This window comes from Papio anubis, chromosome 3, assembly GCF_008728515.1.
Source record: "Papio anubis isolate 15944 chromosome 3, Panubis1.0, whole genome shotgun sequence".
Taxonomy (NCBI): Eukaryota; Metazoa; Chordata; class Mammalia; order Primates; family Cercopithecidae; genus Papio; species Papio anubis.
The window spans coordinates 155870798-155893698 of NC_044978.1; the positions used below are offsets into that span (position 1 = coordinate 155870798).

Genomic DNA, 22901 nt, shown 5'->3' on the forward strand with positions numbered 1-22901 from the left:
CCCTTCAGTGGCATCATTGTCAGGCCACTCCTCAGGGAGTAAAGACATTATCTTCTGTTGAGTTCCTGTATGTCCCAAGATGTGTGCATCATTATCAAATTTAACCCTCACAACACCCCTGAATGGCCAATATCACATGTCAATTAACGATATTGCTATTCCCAATGTTCAGATGGTACTGCTATGGTTTGAATATGTCCCACCAAAATTCATATATCAAAAACTTAATTGCCATTGTAATAGTATTAGATGTTAGGGCCTTTTAGAGATGATTAGGTTATAAGGATATTCATCTCACAAAGAGATTAATGCTTTGTTTCAAGTGGATTAGTTATCTCAGGAGTGAGACCCTGATAAAAAGAATGAGACTGGCCCCATTTGTTCTCTCTCATGTGCTCACTCACCTTGTGTTGCCTTCCAACACGAGATGACTCTCTCTAAACGCCTGTGTCATGCTCTGGGACTTCTCGGCCACCAGAACTGTGAGCCAAATGAATTTTTTTTCTTTATCAATTGCCTAGTCTGTGGTATTCTGTTACAGCACAGAAAACAAACTAAGACAGATATTGAAGCTCAAAGAAGTAAGATGAGACCTACTGTACCTCAAGCCTGGTCTCACCACCCCTTCTTCGTCTCTGATTGCAGCAGGTCAGTCAGATCATATCCAACAATCATAGTATTTGTATGTAACAGGCACTTGATAAGTTGAATAAATAGTTTGTAAAAGTTTCTACAGTCTTGTGCTCGTATTAGTGTGAAACCACTAATTTGATAATCTTACTACTAGTCCACATTTCAAAATATTTGACAGCTTTGTATATGAGAATAAACCTTTCATTTTACAGAAAAATAACTGCTCACTTAAACTTTTGCTATCTCTAAATTTGTTTAAAGTACTAATAAATTATTCTAAGGGAGAAGCAAGATACAGTACAAGTAATAATAAAGTATCTTTTCGGTAATAAAATGTTGAGATTGCACATTAAAAACGAAAGCCTGACTGGAGTCTGCCCAAATAATATTTTGTGGCTTATAACAGGTGGTTATCAAATTTTAGGAATGTCTGCCAATCAGACCTGTAGTATGCAAAACAATAGATCCCCCAAGATGTCCACATCCTAATCCAGGAAACTTGTGAATATGTTACCTTACATGGCAAAGGACAATTAAGATTGCAAATAGAATTAGTTTCTAATCAAATAATCTGAAAATAAAATGTTCTTGGCTTATCCAGATGGACCTAATGTAATCACAGTGTCCTTAAATGTGAGACAGAGAAGCAGAAGAGAGTCAGAATGAAGAGGTAGCAGAAAGATTGTACTAGCCATTCCTGGATTTGAAGATGGAAGGGGATCAAGAGTCAAAGAATGCAGGCAGTCCTAGAAGCTAGAGAAGACAAGAAGACAGATTCTCCTCTTGACCCTACAGAAAGAAACACAACCTTGTCTCCGCATAGATTTTAACCTAGTGAGACCCATTTCCGACTTTTGACCATAAGAGCCGTTTAAAAACAAATAAAAGTTTGTTGTTTTAAGATACTGCATTTATTATAATTTGTTACCGGGGCAATGAGAAGCTAATAAATGAATAAAGTTAAGATTTGGAAGGCACTTGGAAAATTATAATTAGATGCATTAGCCAACACCATGTAGGACATGAATTAGAGGATCCTGGTTGTCTAGTACAATCATGCTTCTATTTTCTTAGATCCAGTTCAGTATTAACTATATAAACTCTATGAAAACATTTTAACAACACACAGCTTTTTTCAGCCAATGCCTTTGGAAAATCATAATATAAATTGCCATGATGGAAAAAATAATTCAAAAAATTGCATTAAAATACTTAAAATATTAAGAGACTTCATATATCTTGTTCAAATGATTCATTATACTGCTGTATTCTGATTCACTAAAGAATTCACCACTATTCCGGTGGTATAAATGACCCAGTGATACAAATGACCTATATTTCGAAATCCTCACGTGGGGATAGGCCAGTGCAAGGAAAATCTATTTATGGTTTACTAGATTCTACACAATTAAACTGAAAGAAAGGAGAAGAATAAAAGAAGTCAAATGAATGAAAAGGAAAAAAAAATCCTCTTTCCATCAACCAGACTTAGTTAAAATAACCATTGTGAGAGGAAATTTTTTGGCATCAAGTCAATTTCCAATTTTGTCATTAGTGATGTTAACATATTAGACTACAAATATTTACCAGTGGAAATATCCTCTCAACAGGCTATGCCAACCAAAGCATTAGCTTAAACTATGGCCGTGAGAGAATTACACAGAGATTCTGCAAGGTTTTGTGGAAAGCAAATGGAGCAAACTTCAAGAATAGTCACCAAAAATAAAGACTCAGGAAACTGGAAAAGTTGGCAACATAAAACGCTAGGAAGATTAGAGGCCAAAATATTAAGGCTGGGACTATAACTAAAACTAAGGTGAATTGCACTGTGGTGCTCATTCCAGAATATCTACCCCTCTGCTCTCCCTTCATGCTGCAGGGCCTTCCCACCAACGCTAATTCCCGGAAAATCAATCTGGTTCTTGCAAAAACCAGACTGAATTAGGATTTTTGTTTACTATCTTTTACCCTGAGGGTGGGCCAGGACACCTTTTAAATGTGGTGGTCTTTCTGCCTGTTGCTTCTTTTTAATAACTTTTATAAATGATAGAAATATAATTTTAAAGTATTTTTGTTGTCATGTAGGCCAGAGTTATCAGCCTCTACTATTTCCTAGAGGTGAGAGGCTTTCAAACCTTCAATTGCTCCAGGATTTGTAAAAATAATACCTCTTTAGCCAGGCACAGTGGATCACACCTCTAATCCCAGCACTTTGGGAGGCTGAGGCAGGTGGGTCACTTGAGGTCAGGAGTTCAAGACAGCCTGGCCAACATGCTGAAACCCCGTCTCTACTAAAAACACAAAAATTAGCTGGGTGTGGCAGTGCATGCCTGTGATCCTAGCTGCTTGGGAGGTTGAGGCAGGAGAATCACTTGAACTCGGGAGGCAGAGGTTACAGTGAGCTGAGATCATGCCACTGCACTCCAGCCTGGGTGACAGAGTGACAAACTGTATCAAAGAAAATTAATAATAATAATAACTCTTTAGAAGAAAAATTATATGTGCTTACACACACACACACACACACACACACAAATAAACTGAGTACTTTGATCCTGGGTGATACCAGCACTAAAAAAGAAGTACCTAATTTCCACCAGGACACAAAACCAGGGATCTGTTGTTAGTTACAGCTTTAAAAGACTTCATGCAGGGACCAAGAGTGACAGGAGAAAAGTCGACCAGGATTGTTTTGCCTCCACTGTTTTCCATACTGCATGATGCCCCACATGAGTCCCTTTATTAGAAAGCCTCATGTCAAGGCTTTTTGTTCTTCTAGAATCCTCCGTGAATAGAAATATAACTTGGAGAGGCAATATCTTAAAAGCTGTCATCAACCAGTCACTTAAGCAGGATTATCTGAAAGGCAGCTGATAGCAAGTACCAGTGTTAACAGGACACATGATAGGTGCTCCAGTGAAAAGGAGAGCACTAGACACATGAAAAACACCTAAAAATAATTAGAAATTGTAAAAAAAAAAAAAAATCATTATAATTGTTCTCCAGATATCCCAGGGCTAGAACACTCTCTACAACCAATTCATGAAAAAAAAAAAAACAAGGTGTAAAAATATGAGATTACATGACTGTTTTTAGAAAAATATAATTTATGACTCAGATGAATTGTACTCTTCAAAGAAGTTGCCAAGGGAGGGTGTAAACATTCCAGAAATGTTTCCATGATTAAAAGCGTCTATATATCTTCTTTATATAAACTCCTTGTTTTTTTGGAAATCGCTTCACAGCATCTGTCCCTCTACTTTAAATCTCCTCGATGATGGCAGAAGTTCCCATCTGAAGGTGATTTGACATCTAAAAATAACTAAAACTCATTTAGAGCCAACAGTGAAGAATTCAGGGTGAACAGTTACAGTGAATAAGTTCAGTTTTGGTCAAAATCATAGAACGACTAAAATACAGTGAAGCTAATGGGAATTGCTCATTAACTGGTTCTAGGATTGACAATTAAATAATTAATCCATTAGCAATCTATTAAAAGCAAAAACCTGTTGAAATGTAAAGGAGGAATGTGGAGAAAAATACATCTCAACTCAGTTCCAGTGAGAATAGTTGACACCCTATGGCCAAGGTTGAAAGACTGATGCAGGACTGATAAAGGAGAAAGAAATCAAAGCCAGATTCTAACTCTTGTGAGGCAAGTGTCAGGTGTCATCCTTCCTAGGAATCAGTCTGTCCTTCCTCAGGGTACATATGGTTCCCATTATAACCCTTATCATACTACATTATAATTATTGTTGAATAAGTCAGTCTCCCTTACAAGACTCTCAGCTCCTGTTTCGTACTACTAGTGCAATGGAACATTAATAATTCGGAGTTACATAAATGAATGAACAACACCCATTGGACATGTAAATCACGGTTACATTATTATTAAAGTCTTGCTTATGGTCCCACCTTATTTGGAATCCTATGGGTTAATAGAGACACAGCCTAAGGAAACTTTTTTGCTTTTACTGACCTTTCGTTATATGGATCAAGGAATGTTGAAAACTTGTTGATTTTTAAAAAAATATAAATTTGTTAGTCTTTTATGTTTTTTTCAATGCAGCTGGGACACTGAAGTTGAAAAAACATTTAGTGTTCAAAATCCTACCATTTGGCTGCTTGGTACATACTGACTTCTGACTTCCTCTGAGACAGTGAGAAAACAGCTTGGCGGGAAAAATGAAGATAGAGTAAGTGCAAAAGCTTACAGGATGCCACAGGGGAAAGAAAAGAGCAACACCTCAGACTATCATAAACTGACTCTGTTGTAGAGCCTTCTAAAGAATCAAGGGAGATACAGATTGCCTACAATCCCATGTCTTTCAGGAAGATTGCCAAGTACAGAATTTCTACTTTGCTCAAGTCATTATTCTAGTAATTTTCCTCCACAACTTGAAACCTAGTGAGATAGTTAATAATACTTACTCTGAAAGCAGCTTTCAAAAATGCCAATATTCTCCCAAAGTTTCAATGCTGACCAAACTGATTTTTTTTTTTAGTTTGCAAAGATAAATTATGACTGAAAACATACAGTAGTTTGAGCTTGTGGAGGTATGCACGTGTCTGCGTGTGTGTGTGTGCGTGTGCGTGTGTGTGTGTGTGCGTATGAGAAAGAGAGAAAGATTTAGAGGAAGGATTGAAGGAGCAGAGAATGCTATGTTTTATTCTGTAGCATTTTCCTGAGAAGCCGATATTTTTTCAGGGTTTTTCAACTATAAGTTTAGGAGAAAATGTAGTCAATCATGAAAGTACAGAAAGATACAACTTCCTATCTATATTCCCTTAGTACATTTATTTCTTACTATCTTTTTCCTTTGATAAAAAAGTCCCTCCCAAACCCAGTTTTTTTTCAATTATTCAGTAAAAAGGCCCAGCAAGAAACCAGCTTAAGTGATAAAAAAATAAGCCAAACAGTTTTTGAACCCCTGAGCAAAATCCTTGATTTTTTTCCTTTTGTAAATTGAGACTTTCCTCTCTAGTTCTGAAGCATATTTTCTCTCCTTTCTTCAATAAGACATTTCAGCTTTTGTGCAGAGTGATAAAATAATATGTCTTCAATTCTCCTCCACAGATGAATGCTAGGAATAAAATGTGACAACGTAACTCTGCTATTTTTGGTTACAAGATATTCTTTTTTGAAAAAACTATTTTTTTCCCCTAGGAAAATACGTAGCTTCAGTTTTTGGCATCATTATTTTATTTTTGTTTATATTTCCCACCATCTTCCCCAAAGCTAGTTTTTTTTTCAATAATATGTAATAGATATTACATTAATCAATATCCAAAGTGTCACTTTGATTTTTATAGTGTCTTACATTTCCCAGAGAGTATTAAATGAATTAATTAAAGATCAGAGATAAAGAGAAGTTGAATGATTTGCTCAAAACCAGAGATCAAGACTAAAATAAATCTTATAAAATCTGTATCTACCTCCTAGCCAGGATTGTAACCACTAATACGATGGCATATTGTACGGTAAGTTTGTAGCTTTTAGATGTGAGGATCTTTCTGCATTTCAATTTCTTTTGATATGAAGCAGTATGTGATGATTATTCTTTTTCTTTCTCATATGAAGCCGAATTAAAACAAAATTCACAGCTCAAGTAGCAGCACTCTTTTAGTATACTAATGACAAAGATCAAAAAGGCATCACACCTGTCAACTCTGAACTCCAGGTAAGTTTCGCAAATATGCATGATACAATAATTAGGACTAGAAACGTTTCTGAATTTCCTTTGTTTAGGCTTCACACAAATTACTCTCATTTTCTTTGCTCAGTATCTCTGTAGCTTAACATGTAGAACCGAGCATTTCTGAAGAGAAATGCATATAGCCATATATACATGTAGGTTGTAAAAGTGCTATATTATATGGATCAATTTGTTTTTTCCAAGCCATGTCTGTTCTTCCTTCACGATGTGCATATGCTATCCTATTAACGGTAATACGACATAGTGGAGACATCAGACACTTCATATCCCTCGAGGGTGTGCCTTCATCTAATGATTAGCAAGCAATATTCTAGATAATATTTTAAATGGTAAGCATAAATTCTTCATTAAACTATTTGTCTGGCTAACCAGTGCAGTTACATGATTATCTGCCATTAGGATGCCCTGACTTGTGCTCTGACAATAACTGTTCTAAATTTACAAAAAAAAAAAAAGTCAAAAATCATTTCAAAATGAATAGTCATGAATTCTCAAGAACTCATAAACATACATTTTTATTATTAACTGTGTGAGGTGAGTGTTGACACTATTTTTTTACTGAGGACTGAAAACAACTGTCACTTGTCTGGGTGAATACAAAGACTCACAAGTGTATTCCTGGTGTATCCAGGAAACATCTTGCAAGAATGATAATAATAGACACAGAGCAAATCATGTATTTCATCAAGTTCTTACAATGAGATCATACAAAACACGCTGCATCCTTAATCTTTTCTTCTTCTCTTGAACTCTCCTTGAAAGCATACCAATATTTTCACTGAAGTTTATAGATTCAAAATTAATTGTCCACTTTCAGACACTAAATTTGAAACAGCTTTCCAAATCAAGCCAAATTGTTCCAGCCCCTAATTGGCTTATACTCTACTCATACAGTAATTGCAGATTATATTTGTGGTGCCCACAATTAGTCAGCAAATAACAAACACTATTCAACTTCCACAGTTATTTGCCTCTAAGTTGGTTGTTTACAACAGGGAGTTAAACTTTCAAAAGAATGATAAGGAGGTAATCTGTTGGGCATTGGGACCTGCGGGGAATTGGCTGGCTTCCTGACCATTTTAGTATACTTTATTTCCATTCATAGGAAACAAATGCAATAGTGGCAGTATTTTAATATCTATTGTTGGCCAGGTGAAGTGGCTCATGCCTGTAATACTAACACTATGGGAGGCCCAGGCAGGCAGATGGCTTAACATCAGGAGTTCCAGACCAGCCTGGGCAATGTGGCGAAACCCTGTCTCCAACTTTTTTTTTTTTTTAAACTAGCCATACATGGTAGCACACACTTGTAGTCCCAGTTATTTGGAAGGCTGAGGTGGGAGAATCACCTGAGTCTAAGTGACACCCTATCTAAAAAAAGAAAATCTACTGCTGAGTAAACAAAACTCTATAAATGCATAAGTGGACTGAGGAAGCAGCCTCACGTACTTAATTCACTAGTTTTGAAGTGTAAAATTTTAAATCATTCTAATGATACTCATATCAACTCAGATCATATGTATTAAAAACATATTATATAACTGATCTCAAAGGTATATTACAAAGATCATATTTTGAGATATCTCAGTTGAAAAAAAAATCCTACAGTGAAAAGTGTCATCCACACATAAAGAACACAATGTCACAGCAAAAAAAAATCACTGCACCATTGTTTTCATAAAGAATCAACTTCAGATGGGCTTTGGTACTGCTTATGTACACTGTAGCTGATTAAAAATGTGTTTCATATTCTTTGAAGAAAAAGAAAAAAGCATGTATCATAAAAATGTATATAAATGTTTTAAATATAGAAGTAAAAAGATATTTTAAAAAAACTGCTAAATGACATAGGTCATATTTTAATTGAATATTTAATAATGAACACCTAATTTAGGTAAAACTAGAATCTTGTATAAGTAATTCACTTTCACTTTATTTTCTTTCAAACCTTGTGAAAGCTTAAAAAAAAGCTCAAGAGAAAAACATATTTTTTTGTGTATAAAAAGTAAACAAAATATACTTAAAGAAAAATCCTAGTCAAAACGTTATTCTCTATAAAAAGGAATTTTCCTGGCCGGGAGCGATGGCTCACACCTGTAATCCCAGCACTTTGGGAGGCCGAGGCAGTTGGATCACGAGGTCAAGAGATCGAGACCATCCTGGCCAACATGGTGAAACCCCGTCTCTACCAAAAATACAAAAAAAATTAGCCAGGCATGGTGGCGGGCGCCTGTAGTCCCAGCTGCTCAGGAGGCTGAGGCAGGAGAATCACTTGACCCAGGAGGAGGAGGTTGCAGTGAGCCAAGATTGTGCCACTGCGTTCCAGCCTGGCGGCAGAGCGAGACTCCATCTCAAGAAAAAAAAAAAAAAAAGAAAAAAAAAGACATTTTCCTATCCTGAATCAATTTGCAATCAACAAAAATAATGAAAATATATTTTCCTACCTGCACTAATGATATAAATAACAAACTATATACACAATGAGTGAATTGAAGAATATTGAAATAAAATAATGAAAAAGAAAAAATATTTTATGAAGTGTTTATCAAAAGCACAGGATAGAACTGGTCTAATATGCATCTTCCCATCTTTTGTTTTGCATAAGGTAAGGTTTAAGGTGAAACTATTTTTTTTAAAAATTGGACTGAGTGACCTAATTTTAAAAACATAGTACAAGATACTAAAATAGCAAGGTTGGAATATCACTGAAGGGAAGAGAAGCAAGAGAATCCAATTCCATTCTCACAGAATTAGTTTGCTGTAAAATAGATGTATTTCCTCTACTTCACATATGCACAGTGGTGGACAGAGTGGCCTCTGCAGCCCAACTGTCCATACCTAAACCTCAGTTTTATCATTTTACAAATTGTGTGACCATGAGCAAGTTAGTGAACGCTGCTGCACATTGCTTTGACAGCTACAAAATGAAGATAATTATAGGTGTTACTTTATCGTTGTTATCACTATTTAATGAGTTAATATATGTAAAATATGTTGACCCGTGCCTAAAATATAGTGTGCAATGTAAGTTTAGCTATTCATGTACTTATATATCATTTATATACTATTTACATATTATTACACTAAAACCGAAACTCCATGAAGGAAGAAACTTGTTCCTGTTTCATTTATTACTTTTTCTCCAGTGCCTGGAATAGACCTTAACCATAACTGGCATATAGTAGTGATTCACTATTTTCTTTCTGAAATGTCAACCGCGTTACCTCTTTGTGTGTGTTTCATGTATGCATATGTATATATGCATATGAATATGTCCACTATATATAAATACATATTCACTTGCATACATTCCTTATTGAAGGTAAAACATTAAAGAAAACATCAAGTTTTAGTAACAAAGTAAATTGTAATGCCCTTGAACTAACAGTATAAGCATTAGTTTTGGAAAAATCCAGACATTACCATGCATTGTTCCTAAATCCAACAGAAATGCCATCTCTGTATATGAAATTGATCCTTGTGTTCAACAGTGAAATACACTGAAACAGATTTCGATGCAATTAAAAAATATATATTTGTTTATACCATCATTACTGCCATTTCCCTGAACAAGGGAACTGTTAAAGTTTCTAATATTAATTGTAGAGGGTCAAATGTAAAATTAGCTCTAGAAGCTTAGAAAGATACTTCTTAGAAAAAGTCTACTCCCTGTTATATTTTGTTGCCTAGAAATGCTGACCAAAAGAAAGAGAAGACTAAAATTCCCCTTCCAGACTTTGATGAGTTTATCCTGTATTACCCTCACAAATTTGGCACTCCTACAGCACACTGGACACACATATACATACATACATATATATATATATATAGTTTTAGGTTATTCATTATTAATTTTATCATGGGAATTTTTTATTTTATTTTAAACATTGTAAAGTACAAAGGGAACAAAAGCATAATTTCTAATTTGTTCATGGATTGGTCTCATGATAAAATGTGTATTGCATGCATACATAATAATAGTGAAGAGTCACTCAGAGCATGGTACCAGCCTCAGTTACATGCCTGGCAGTTTCCATACGCCATGAGAAATCAGACCCACTGGATCTATGTCAGACCAATTATGCTACTGTGCGTGAAAATCCACTGAGATTGCGCTTTCATAAGAGGAATTATTAAGTCTGCGTTTCTGTTTCAACTGACTCCCTCTCCACTTAATTCCTATTGCTTTTCATTTTAATGCTGAAAATGCACTAAAATTTTAAGACTAAATATGAACATTGCCATTAAAAAGAACTGTTAAACTTGTGAAACAGTTTTTAGACTGTTTCATGTAAATGTTGATTTTACATTAATTAATATACCTTCATGCACTTATTGGTTAGCAGAATTTTTAAAAACTGAGATGTTATGTAATGTCAGAAATCTCCATGAAAGCTTAACATTGCAGGCAACAGTCAATGATGTGCCTAATAAGTTAGATATAGTAAGCTAAACAATGTATTTTAAATTTGATGCCCATGCAAATGTGGTATAGATTCATATATTTTTCACAAAAGCAATAGCAATTGTACCTTTTTTTTTCAGTTTAAGAACACATTGATAAGTTGGTTTTTTGGAGCTCATCAAGGCAAGGCAAGTTTCCTTTAAAATGGGAAGTATACTGTCCCAGAAATGGACAGGTTGTGTGTAATAATGACAAGCTCATGAAGAAACAATGGTCCAGTCCAACGTGTTTCTGCTCAGAACAAAAATAGATTCCATTACGGACTAAATTATGCCCTGTAATCCCCAATGTGACTGTACTTGGAGATAGGGCCTTTATGGAGAAAATTAAGGTTAAATGGGGTCATAAAGTTAGGGCTCTAATCTGACAGGACTAGTGTTCTTATATAAAGAGGAAGAGACACCAGAGCTTTCTCTCTCCACTCAGGCACAGAGGAAGGGTCACCTGAGGATGCAAAGAGAAGGCAGAGACCTACAGCCAGTAAGAAAGACCTCATCAGAATTTGCCGGCACCTTGACCTGAGACTTCTAACCTCCAAAACCAAGAGAAAATTAACTTCTGTTGTTTAACACACCCGGTCTGGGGTATTTTTGTTATAATATCCTGAGGAGACTCAGACTCTCTACTAACCTGGAATTTTTTTAACTGTAAAAAGGAATGTTATCGAATTATTGTGAGTGTTTCCTATACTACCTAGTTTATGACACAAAGCTTTACCTCTCCATCTTTACCAGGGACATGTCAATAGCACTGAAAGTCATTCTCACTATACCCAGTGCCTATTGGTATATGTGGAAGCCCATACCCAGTTGAAGAAACTTGATCTGAAATTAGTGTAACTTTGAAGACAGTCACTAGGATAAGAAGGTATCACAAGATCAAACAAGTGATAAGTGTAACACATACACACACACACACACACACACACACATATGTATACATATATATTTTTTGAGACAGGATCTCCCTCTGCTACCCAGGCTGGAGTGCAGCAGCGTGAACGCGGTCACTGCAGCCTCAACCTCCTGGGTTCAAGCGATCCTCTCACCTTTGCCTCTCAAAGTGTTGAAATTACAGGTGTGAGCCACTGCCACCAGACTATATTTTAAATATAATATATTGAAAATGCCCCCAAAAGTGTAAATGCAGCTGAAAAAGAGGTTAGAGAAATTCATAGATAATTAGAAATATTCTCTTCAGTTGCTTTGCTGCTTCAAAAAGTTGCAAATGGTTTATATGACTCCCATAAACTCTGTCATGTAATCAGAGCAGGAGTTATAATCTAAAGTGACAGAAGAGGAGTTTCCAGAGACTTCAAGACTTGAAGGGGACTTCACAAGGTCACACCAGCCAATCAGTGACTGAGCTGGGGCTAGAAGGCAGATTTAGATTCCCTCATCCAGCTTTAGTTTTCTATGTTTCCAGAGACCTTTGAGGACTAAACCAGTAAGAAAGTGGTAAGAATTTCAAAAGCTCTAACTCCAAATTTCACCAGCATAGCTTACATTTTGCAGAGTGGAGAAGAGGGGTTGGTGTTAAAAACTCAGGTTTCTAGGCTATAGAACAGACTTCCTAGAACTGAATTTCTAAGAATGGGGCATGCAAAACTTGCATTTAAAATGACATTTTTGTCAGATAAAAATCACACGTCTATTACACTTGGTTAACATAGCCCCACACCACATTATGAGAATTATGAGTTCATCCCGATTTTTTTATTAAAAATAGTTTTAATTCCATTTAATCTTTATTGTTGAATGAAATATATTTATATAATTTTTACATATTTTTATAAATGAAATATATTATCTATTATATATTTATATAAATGAAATCTATTCTCTCTCAAATTATTGAAATACTTAGTCCATCCAACCAGTATGGGGTAGGAGAGCCTTTTACATTTGGTCTGCTCTAAATAGTCCACAGATTTTTGTCATTTGTATTTTTTCAAGTTTCCTCTAACAGTGAAAAACAGGCCTTCATTATCCTCTGTAAGTCTCAGCTTCCTCCAGTTAAGTTAGGGTAAGAAACCACGGCGTGGCAATAATGTGTCAAAAAGTGGCAACTATTTTTTACTACACTTGTCTAATACAACAGTAGAGAGGAGGCAGGTATGGTGCCATGCAGTTTTTCTACTTTCTTTTTCCCCTTTTTCTTCTTTGTTCCCCTCTTTCTCCCATAAGTATGAGCAGAAAATGAATGGAGACAAAGCAGTTAGACTAGATATTCTCGTCTGAAAACAAAAACCAAACCCAAACAAGCCACTTGGTCTAAATGGGAGGAAGTGAAGGTTTCCTACTTCTTCACATTAATCTTGCAATCATATTTCATGATGTTTACTGGCATCCTTAGGGTCACCAAGGCCCTGGTCCAAAATTCCAGGCCACAAACATTTGCTTTTGTCAGGCTTGAACATCCTTCTCTGATATAATCTCACCCTACCTCCCCAACTCCTCACTAGAATTCAAAACACCTTAACACAGTCTCTGTCTTCTAAGCTACTCAAGGTTACCCATCTTTCCTCAAGGCCCCAATCAAAATTCCCGTTTCTTAAGGACTATTGATCTTTGTGAGTGACTGACCTAGTTATCCACTTAGAGCAGCTTACACCCTGGCGAGCTAAAGGCTGAAGCAAACTCCTTCAGAGATCACTTATGGTCGTTTACACTTTAAAAGAGGAGTCCTTCGAATATTCTGGGCTGCTTAGAAGTGACTTTCAGTTGCAAGGCATCCCTCTGCTCTCAAATCACTGCCCATTGCTCTCAAGATACAGCATATTCCTCTTTGCTTAGTAAACCAAGATATGCCGCACCTCACCTTTAAGCATGACTGCTTGGCCGGGCGCGGTGGCTCAAGCCCGTAATCTCAGCACTTTGGGAGGCCGAGACGGGCAGATCACGAGGTCAGGAGATCCAGACCATCCTGGCTAACGCGGTGAAACCCCGTCTCTACTAAAAAATACAAAAAACTAGCCGGGCGAGGTGGCGGGCGCCTGTAGTCCCAGCTACTCGGGAGGCAGAGGCAGGAGAATGGCGTAAACCCGGGAGGCGGAGCTTGCAGTGAGCTGAGATCGCGCCACTGCCCTCTAGCCTGGGCGACGGAGCGAGACTCCGTCTCAAAAAAAAAAAAAAAAAAAAAATGACTGCCTGACATTAGACTGAATAATATCTGCAGGAACACATCAGCTGACGAAAACAGAGATTCGTGCGTGTGTTTGTGTGCACATGTATCTATATCTTCTCCAGATAATGATATTCAGAAAAATGCTAAAAATCTGTATGTTTTTGTGGTTATTCTTCGTACCCCCTCAAAACGTCAAAGTGTACTGCACGACCAGTGTTTCTCTTACTTGCCTCAAACATTTGCTTTAGTTTAGCTTGTCTAAGGCTTCCGTGCTTACACCACCAAGGAGAAGAAGGGAAGTGGGGAGATCAGAGAATTGCCCATGTGCTATGGAAACAAGGGTCACACACCACACAAGGAAGGCAGGGACTCCGGCCAACACAGCAGGTAGACTTTCATTTTGGAGACACCCACCCAGCTGGGACAGAAAACAGCAACGATGAGGCTCTCAGAGCCTGATATAAAATAGCCACACTATATTTCAACAACCCAATGTGGATGGATCTGCAGGCTACCTAGCAACAAAGCTCAGGCCCTTTGTTTATTTGTTCAACAAACATTTATGAGTGCCTCCTCTAAGCCCAGCACTCTACTGGACACTGGAAATACTGTGATGGCAAGAAAAAACTTGAGGGCAGTCCCTCTGAGCTTCATGTCTCCCTTGCCTCATACATATTATTTCTTAATTGTCCTATGTACGAAGACAGGGAACTTACTCTAGTTGTTGCTGTATCTTCACTCCAAAGCTTTGCGGTGTGTACTACAGATATAGAAAATCATGGCCAGGCTTGGGGGTCACGTCTGTAATCCCAGCACTTTGGGATGCCGAGGTGGGTTGATCACTTGAGGTCAGGAGTTCAAGACCAGCCTGACCAACATGGTGAAACCCCATTTCTACTAAAAATACAAAAAATTAGCCAGGCATGGTGGCAAGCACCTGTAATCCCAGCTACTAGGGAGTTTGAGGCAGGAGAATCGCTTGAACCTGGGGGGCAGAGGTTGAATTAAGCTGAGGCTGTGCTGCTCCACTCCAGCCTGAGCCACCGAGCCAGACTCCATCTCAAAAAAAAAAAAAAAAAAAAAAAAAGATACAGAAGATTAATACATTTTCTAGAAAACGAATGGATTAAAAAAATCAGGCACATCAAAGAAAAGTGTTTTGCAAAGTTGCAGATAGAAAATTATTCCCAGAGAGATATTTCCAACTGTGGAATTGCTCCCAAAAGACTTTGGTAGGTTTTCTTTTAAGATAACCTAAAAAATAAAGTTAGAGTTATAAAGTGATTTGCCTAATTCTTGAGAGTTTTGTTTTTTAATCACATATGTGGCTGTAGTTTATAAGTCCAGTCGAAAATTGGATCGCCAAATTATACCAGCAAGTTTGTGTTTTTTTGTTTTTTTTTTTTTTTTAGTAGTATGAAATGCAGTTTGTGACTCGAAAAGTTTGAAAAACTGGACCTGTTTTAAGGAATTCTTCTATATTCCAAAACATACATTTCAAAACTTCCTTCAAATGTTTTTGGTATTCTTGAATTATGACCGAATATTTTTTCATAGACATTATAAGGTTATTAAGCTAGCTAGTTCCATCAGAGTCGTGAAAAAGCTGTTCATTATTTCAGTATCCTTACCTCAGAATACTAGTGGTCTTCCTCACAGCTTGTTCTGAGGTACAAGTAAGCAAACACGCATTCAATGTTTTGAAACATAAGAGGCATGATACAAATATAAACTCTTATTTTTCTGCCTGCTGTCGTGGTGGACACCTGTACTCCCAGCTACTTGGAGGCGGAGGCAGAAGGATCCCCTGAGGCCAGGGGTTCGAATCCAACCTGGGCAACATAATGAGACACTTGTCTCTTAAAAAAATAAAATTTCTAAATAAAATAAACTATTCTTTTTCTGCCCTGTTATCATCTTTATAATACATTAATTCCCTGAGGCCAAAGACTCTATCTTGTTATTCTTTTAGTACCAGGACCAGTACTGATAGATCAAAGAAACGTTATCCAAAGGATGAACTACTCTAAAATAGACCAGTCTCTAGCATCTCATATTCCTTCTCAGATTTTGAAATGGAGAATTAACTATTGTCTTCTAGTTTAAAATAAAATATCCACATGCTAAAATATATAGGATAATATGTGGTTTGCTCTGTCTTCATCTGTCCACTGTCCACAGGCACCTCCGTAAATGGTACGTTCCAGTAATTACAAAGGAGACTTACTGACCTAGAGACCTGAGTTTGATAGCAACAACTGGGTGAGGGGTAACTGGGGAGGCGCTGGGCATGTTAAGGGACTGGGAAGGGGGACTGGGAGTCTGTATCTGTTCAATAAACCAATGGCATGTGTTCAAAGATTTTTTTTAATCACAAGATGAGTAGAGGAATGATAATAAACTTCTCAAAAGCTTTCTGCTGTTGATAAATGTTGCTGTAATCACCATGCTGTTGATCATTCTGAATCAGCTTAATAGTACACTAAAATCCTTGGGAGTGTTAGCATTATTTTTTTTCCTGCTTTGATTTACTATGTTTTTCCAATCATAATAGTAAATAGCCATAACTTCCTACCCCAGTCTAGAGTGCTGGTTCTCAAACATTTTCAACTGCTTCCACAATAAGACAGATTTTTAACCTAACAACCAAGAACAGAAACACACACCTCCACACAAACACAACTGAAACAAAAATTGCACAAGACAATATTTACTGTTACTATGGGTGATGTACTCTGTATTTTTCTATTTTATTTTGTACTTTTCTAATTGTGGTAGAGACTCAATAAACTGATTCATACTTCAAGAGTGTGTTGCAGCCTATTTAGAAAATGCTAACCTACAATGTTCTTCTTTGTGAAGGTATTCATAAATATCACTTCTATGTGATTGCACATTAAATTAACCCAAAATTCTAGACTTTTTTTTTCTGTAATTTGTTTTTCAGTTGATGTGACTTGTTACAGGATTTACATTTGAAGTATGTCTAGTGACGTTTACTACTTGGAATGAGGAAAACAAGCATTTTCAAGAAGCAGACATTAGTACAGGTTCCTTTCACACTAGTCCTTGTGTTCAAAACAAAATGGGAGGTTAAGGATAATTAAGTTTTATACAGAAATCTTACTGTACTTGCAATGATGTTTCTGAAAAGTCCCCTTTTGCGAGATTAAATACACAGCTTATGAAACAAAAATCCTCAGGTATACATTAGAGATTCACAGGGGTTATAGTGCATTTCCTATCACTTCCAATGTCCTTCCAATATTTATTTATTTATTTGTCTTAAACAGCTCTTATATTGAGAGTGATTCACCAACAGATCTTGAGAATTTGGCATTCTTGCTTCCAAAATTTATGGAAAATTCTAATAGGGCAGACAGCGTAGTATGTATTATAAAATTATTAAATGTTACATATGGAACACTTATTTTCTAGGCTCATAAACACATATGACATAACAAATAAAGACATAAACATATAAACATAAAGAGATAGAGGGGTCATGCAGACGACTCCCTGACCTACCTATAATATTGCTTATACAACTAAAATTCAATCACTTACTCTCTCAACAATATGCAACATGTTGAACTCTTTGAAGCTGCTTGAGTTTATGTTATCTGACATCAAACAGGATGTTTAATAAATATGGACTTCTGATGAATATAGTCCATAAAGAAGAGAAAGCCACATATTCCTTCCGAATGTGACTACAGTGACTTTTGCAAATCAAACTGAAAAGTTCTAAATTTTCTTAAGGAATTAAAAAATAAATTCAAAAATGATATAAATATTTTGGTTACTATTTCAAGATTAAGAAAAAAGTCAATCCGTGCTCATTATAAATATAAAAAATTAGTTTCTCAAACTTGCTTTACAGATAATATCTTACAAATATTGCTCAAAGTTCTAGAATATATACATATATATATATGGAAACACACACAAACACACAAAACAACATTTAAAAATACATGCACAGAATGAGCAAAAGATATTATCCTTCACCCTAACAGAACTATCTGACTGGCCTGTGATTACATGGCACATAAAAATATTGATCAATTTAGATTTTTATTCAAAATCAGTGTTTAATGTATTAAAGACAAAGATATGAGAGAGTGAATTTCCCTTTGGTCACACAAAGTCTCAAACTTATTGTTGCAATATGTTTTTGGATTTTTTTAAGACGTCACTATTAAGTCTAATAGGTACTAACCGCCTCTTTAAGAATGGAATTCCTGGTGACTCAGACATCCATTAGTAGCACATTTCTGCATTACTACTATTTCATACATTTATTTTATTTTCATACTATTTTTCCGCATATGAGAAAGAAAAAGACTCAAACATAAAATGTACAACAAGTGGAACAAGCAGTGATTGGCTGACACCCCACGGCCAAGGGCAGGCTCCAGCAGGTTTCGGAGTAGAAAGGTCATCACAGTATGGTGCATAATGGAGCATCATATTAGAGTGGAATTCAGCCAAACACAGTAATGTATGGATGTAGACGCATCTGAAAGAAGGAAAATAAAGATTTATGCAGGTAAAAAAAAAATCGATAAAGAAATTTTCCCCAATGTCTTATGCCCAATTGGAAAGCTATAAGTAGAGATTGAGGAGCAGAGAAAAACTTTAATGCCAATTTTGTGTTTGTAAATAATAAACACGATTGGGGGTGGGGGAAGTTAACTTGTCAGAGGAATCCTATTTGGGAGCTTTAATAGCTTTTTGTCTGTACACAGCATTAGAGTTCAATACAAACATCACTACATTCCTGAAGCTAAACCTTTATTCCGCCTTTAAAACATTAATTCACCAGAAGTGATAATTAAGATTAGTTTTAGTGGTTTCAGCTAAATTCTTCTTAGAATGTGATTTTTCCCACAACACTAATGCTAAATAAAGCACTGTGTAATGTACCGCAAAAGAGTCACTGCTTTAGAAAAGATTCTAAGGGTTTTTTAAAAATAAGAAAAGCAAAGCTTACTCTAGATGTATGGGAACAGCTCTTACTATTTCTTTAGAGTCATAGTAAATAAATGAATGGGAAACTTTGCCATAGTCTAGAAATCAATTATATACTCCTTATACATAACTATTTTAAACAAAATTGGTTATATATATATATATATATATATTTAAAATACTGTATATAATTATACTAAATCTCCTACATAACCTCCACCACCACACCCTCCCAGGAAAGAAAAGATGTTAAAATGTCTAATGGAGTAGATTGCTGAGATGAAGTAATGTCTTTGTCATACACGATATTTAGTTTTAAAAATAGTTCAGATTTTATGTTTAAAATTAATAGATTCAATAATTTATATTTTGTCACTGTGCAAATTTAGAATCTAGTACACTAGATTGGCTAACTGCCTACCAAGGAAGCAATCCAATTGAAAACTAACAAAATGGATTATTCTTCTAAAAACTTGCTAGAAAACAAATTAAGAGAAAACATTCGTGCATGACTGTGTGTTAAGGATGCTACTAAAAGAAAATGTATGTGCAAAGTTGATAAAATGCGAACAAGCCCAGAAGCCAAAAGTAATTATCAATATTGATGGAAAAGGTAAAAGATTATCACAATTAGAATGCATAAAATGTTTCATACACAATGTGTAGAATGTTTTAATTCTTTTCTATTTAAGTGAATTTTTATTGAAATATACTAAATGCTAGGAAGGAACTTATGTCTGTTATCACTGTTGTGCTAATATTAAAAATTCTGTCAACAGAATATACGTTCTTAACCATGTTAAGATGCTTTACTCTATGTTATCAATTACAATCCTATATGAGGGAAAAGAATTATTAACTTATTTTAAAATTCTGTAAATTTTGAATTATATTTTCCTAGATAATTTTACACAGAAGAACTGGAGCCTAAAGCAGAATTATAGTCTATTGTAAAGATGTCAATCTTCATAGCCAAATATATAGTCATAAATAAGTAAGTAAATTTCAACAGATTTCTACTGCAATTGAAAGTTACAGAAATTCAGTTTTTTTCCCCCCAAAGGTGGTATGATCAGATAAATAAGAATACTGGACACTACATTCCATGACTCGGACTCTAGTGCACATTATATCCCTGACAATTTTGTAATCCCAATCAAGTCACTGTTTCATGCTGGGCCTCAGTCTCCTCTTCTATTAAAATGAGGGGAGTGTTTAACACCTTGTAATTCTAAAATGTGATGATGCTAGTGATTTTAGGTACAGTCATTAAAATGTTGATTATAGTATATTTTATTTCAACATTGTGTATGTTTAAGTTAGATATTTTCACATATTAATCTATAAACATCATGACTAAATAAGACTAATACAGCTATAAATGGTATGCACGAATATGTGTGTTTATGTCTCTGTGTGTAGTTTGTGATATAAACCTTGTTCATGTTTTTCCACATATGAGATATGAAATTACTCAAAGATAGAAAGATAAGAAAAAATGATTTTGCTCTATTTATTGTACTAGATGATTTATTAAAGTATTTAAACTGATTTTGTGTTCTTATAGCTAAGTCATTAATTGGTTTAGGATAAGTTTTGGATAAGGTTCAAATAATCATGAGGACTTCCATATAAATTGGCAAATTCATTGCTGATCAAATCAATGGATGACATTTTCCTTATTTCATAGACATCCAGAGATCCAGATAATGTTGCTTTACTAGATGAGTAAAGACACAGCCTAACTTCCATCAGCTATTAGTCTTTTGCTTATGGTATCAGGCCAAATGTAACAGAAATTTCACCATACGCAGATTCATTGTGCCTTATGAAAACATCCTTGGTTATAGACAGGAGAAACACATTGTAAAAATTATGCTTACAGAATGAGCACTGGAAGCTATGGTTGGCATCACTAAGTAGATGCATTTCCACTAAAGAATATATATATACTCTCTCTCTCTCTATATATATATGTGTATATATATACATACACACACACCCACACACACAAACATAAATGAATTGACATTTAGTTTTCTTATTGCTTAATACATGACAGCAAGTCAACCATTTGCTTCCAAAATTGAAGCAATTAAAAAGATAAGTCCTCCCATATTTTTTCACTAAGTATAAAATGAATATATTGAACATAATTTGATCATTAAAGAGAACATTATGAAGACAAACTGTGAAACTGTCACTGAAGTTAATGTAAATTATTTGTATTTCAGGATCAGCTGCAAATGGATTTTAAAATGGGTGTTTATTCAAGCTAAGTTCTTGCCAAAAATAAATTACCTTACTTTCCATTTACTAAATACAATAAAGTTTTTACTTGTAAGTGCATTATCTAAATAACAGCATATCAAGGATAAGCTCAATAGAATTCAAGAATAATAAGCAAAATAGTAACTGTACTTTTCATACTATTACTCTTTGGGGGGATTACATTATTTTAAAAGAAAATTGAAAAATGCTTAGCACATAGTAAAATACCGAAGACTTAAACAGAAAAATAGAATGCATTTGCCTTTACGTTATGAATGAAAAGCACACTTGTACTTCTAGTTCACAAAAGTTTAACAACCGCCAAGACCAGGTTTACCAAGGAAGAATGAAACAAAAAAGTGGATACTTAATCTCAGTAATGCTGTCAATGATCCACATTTTGCTCAACTAAACACATTATTTAGTTGAGAGCAAAGGCTTTTGTTGGAAATGCAAAGGTATGAACTATGAAAATTTGGGCTACATCATCAGTGAGTTTTCTAAAGCGTGAATTTCGGAAATAATTCCAGCAGCTCTACCACACACATCTCCTAGAGTCTGCCAAAGAGTAACTATAGAAGCTTGATTTGAATGCCTCTCAAGTCTATGTAAACAAAACAAAAAGTAAGAGGTTAAGGGAGAGTATTATTTTCAAACTTCTATTTCTACAAAGCTGTTTAACCTATTATAATGAAAACAACAGGACTTAGGCACAACACTTTAAAATGTCTAATTTTCATAAAGATAACACTCTTAAGAAACATCACTTGAATTTTTTCACAAATAAAGAACTGCAATAAGGCAATTCAGGAAAACTATAAATAAAACGAAGGCTTTATGTAAAATGAAATCTCAATTTTTAAATTAGACCCTGCTATATGGAATTGAAAGAATACAATGGTCTAATTTTACCTTAGATAAATCCATTTATCCAAAGAAGGAAATTACTGCGAAACCTTGTATTCTTTTTTTTTTTTTTTGATTAAATCAGGTTTAATCAAAGAAAATATATTTTGGTAGTTCCGTAAAAATTAAAGTGCATATATTTTAAAAATAAAAATAGGAAATTATCTACTTATGGCACAAACAAAAAGCAGAACAAAAAGGATTCTATTTATGTCAGATGTCAAAACGGAATGTAACTTTGTAAATGGATCCCTTGACCCTGACAGCAATATTGAGAAGATGAAGCATATCCATTACTATTACTAATTACATTAAGGGGAATGTGTTTCATTTGCCTTTATTTCATTTTAGGTCAGCTATTTACTTGTGTTTAAAAGTGTATTCTTCTTCTGAATACCTAATGACAGAAAAGTTTTCCAAAGTCACTTTTGGCAAACTGTGTGATTCATTCCAATTGCTTTGAAGGTTTTCTCTTTTGGAATATGGACTGCTTTCCTCAGTTAAGAGGCTAACACCATATATTAGTTTATTTATAAGCATATCACTTTGCCTTTTAAATAGGATGCCAACAGTCTTGATATTAGCTGTTTTAAATATTCAAGAACATAGAGCTAACCTCATCTGATGAGCCAAATGAAGCTTAAGTGACAGCACAGAACATATGAACTGTTTGCATAAAATATCGGTAAAAGTGTCACTTGATATGTCCGCTCAAAAGCATAAGATTACACAATTCAGAATGCAAATGCTATCCAGCCACAGGACAGAAGTACCATTAAGATAAGAACCGAGAGGTAAACATTCTGCAG

General features: G+C 35.2%; 1 protein-coding gene across 9 annotated transcripts in view; it reads right to left on the bottom strand.

Annotated features, from left to right (window-relative positions):
- PCDH7 (protocadherin 7) overlaps positions 1 to 22901 on the bottom strand; it is a 535818-nt gene that overhangs the window by 506987 nt on the left and 5930 nt on the right. The window contains exon 2 of one of the 9 annotated variants that reach the window (XM_003898563.5): positions 18228 to 18463. The exons of the other annotated variants lie outside the window; for them this stretch is intronic. Within the exon in view, the coding sequence (XP_003898612.1) occupies positions 18428 to 18463 (36 nt within the window). The 3' untranslated portion in view covers positions 18228 to 18427. Of the gene's footprint in view, positions 1 to 18227; positions 18464 to 22901 lie in introns of those variants that run through there. 9 annotated transcript variants of the gene reach the window in all.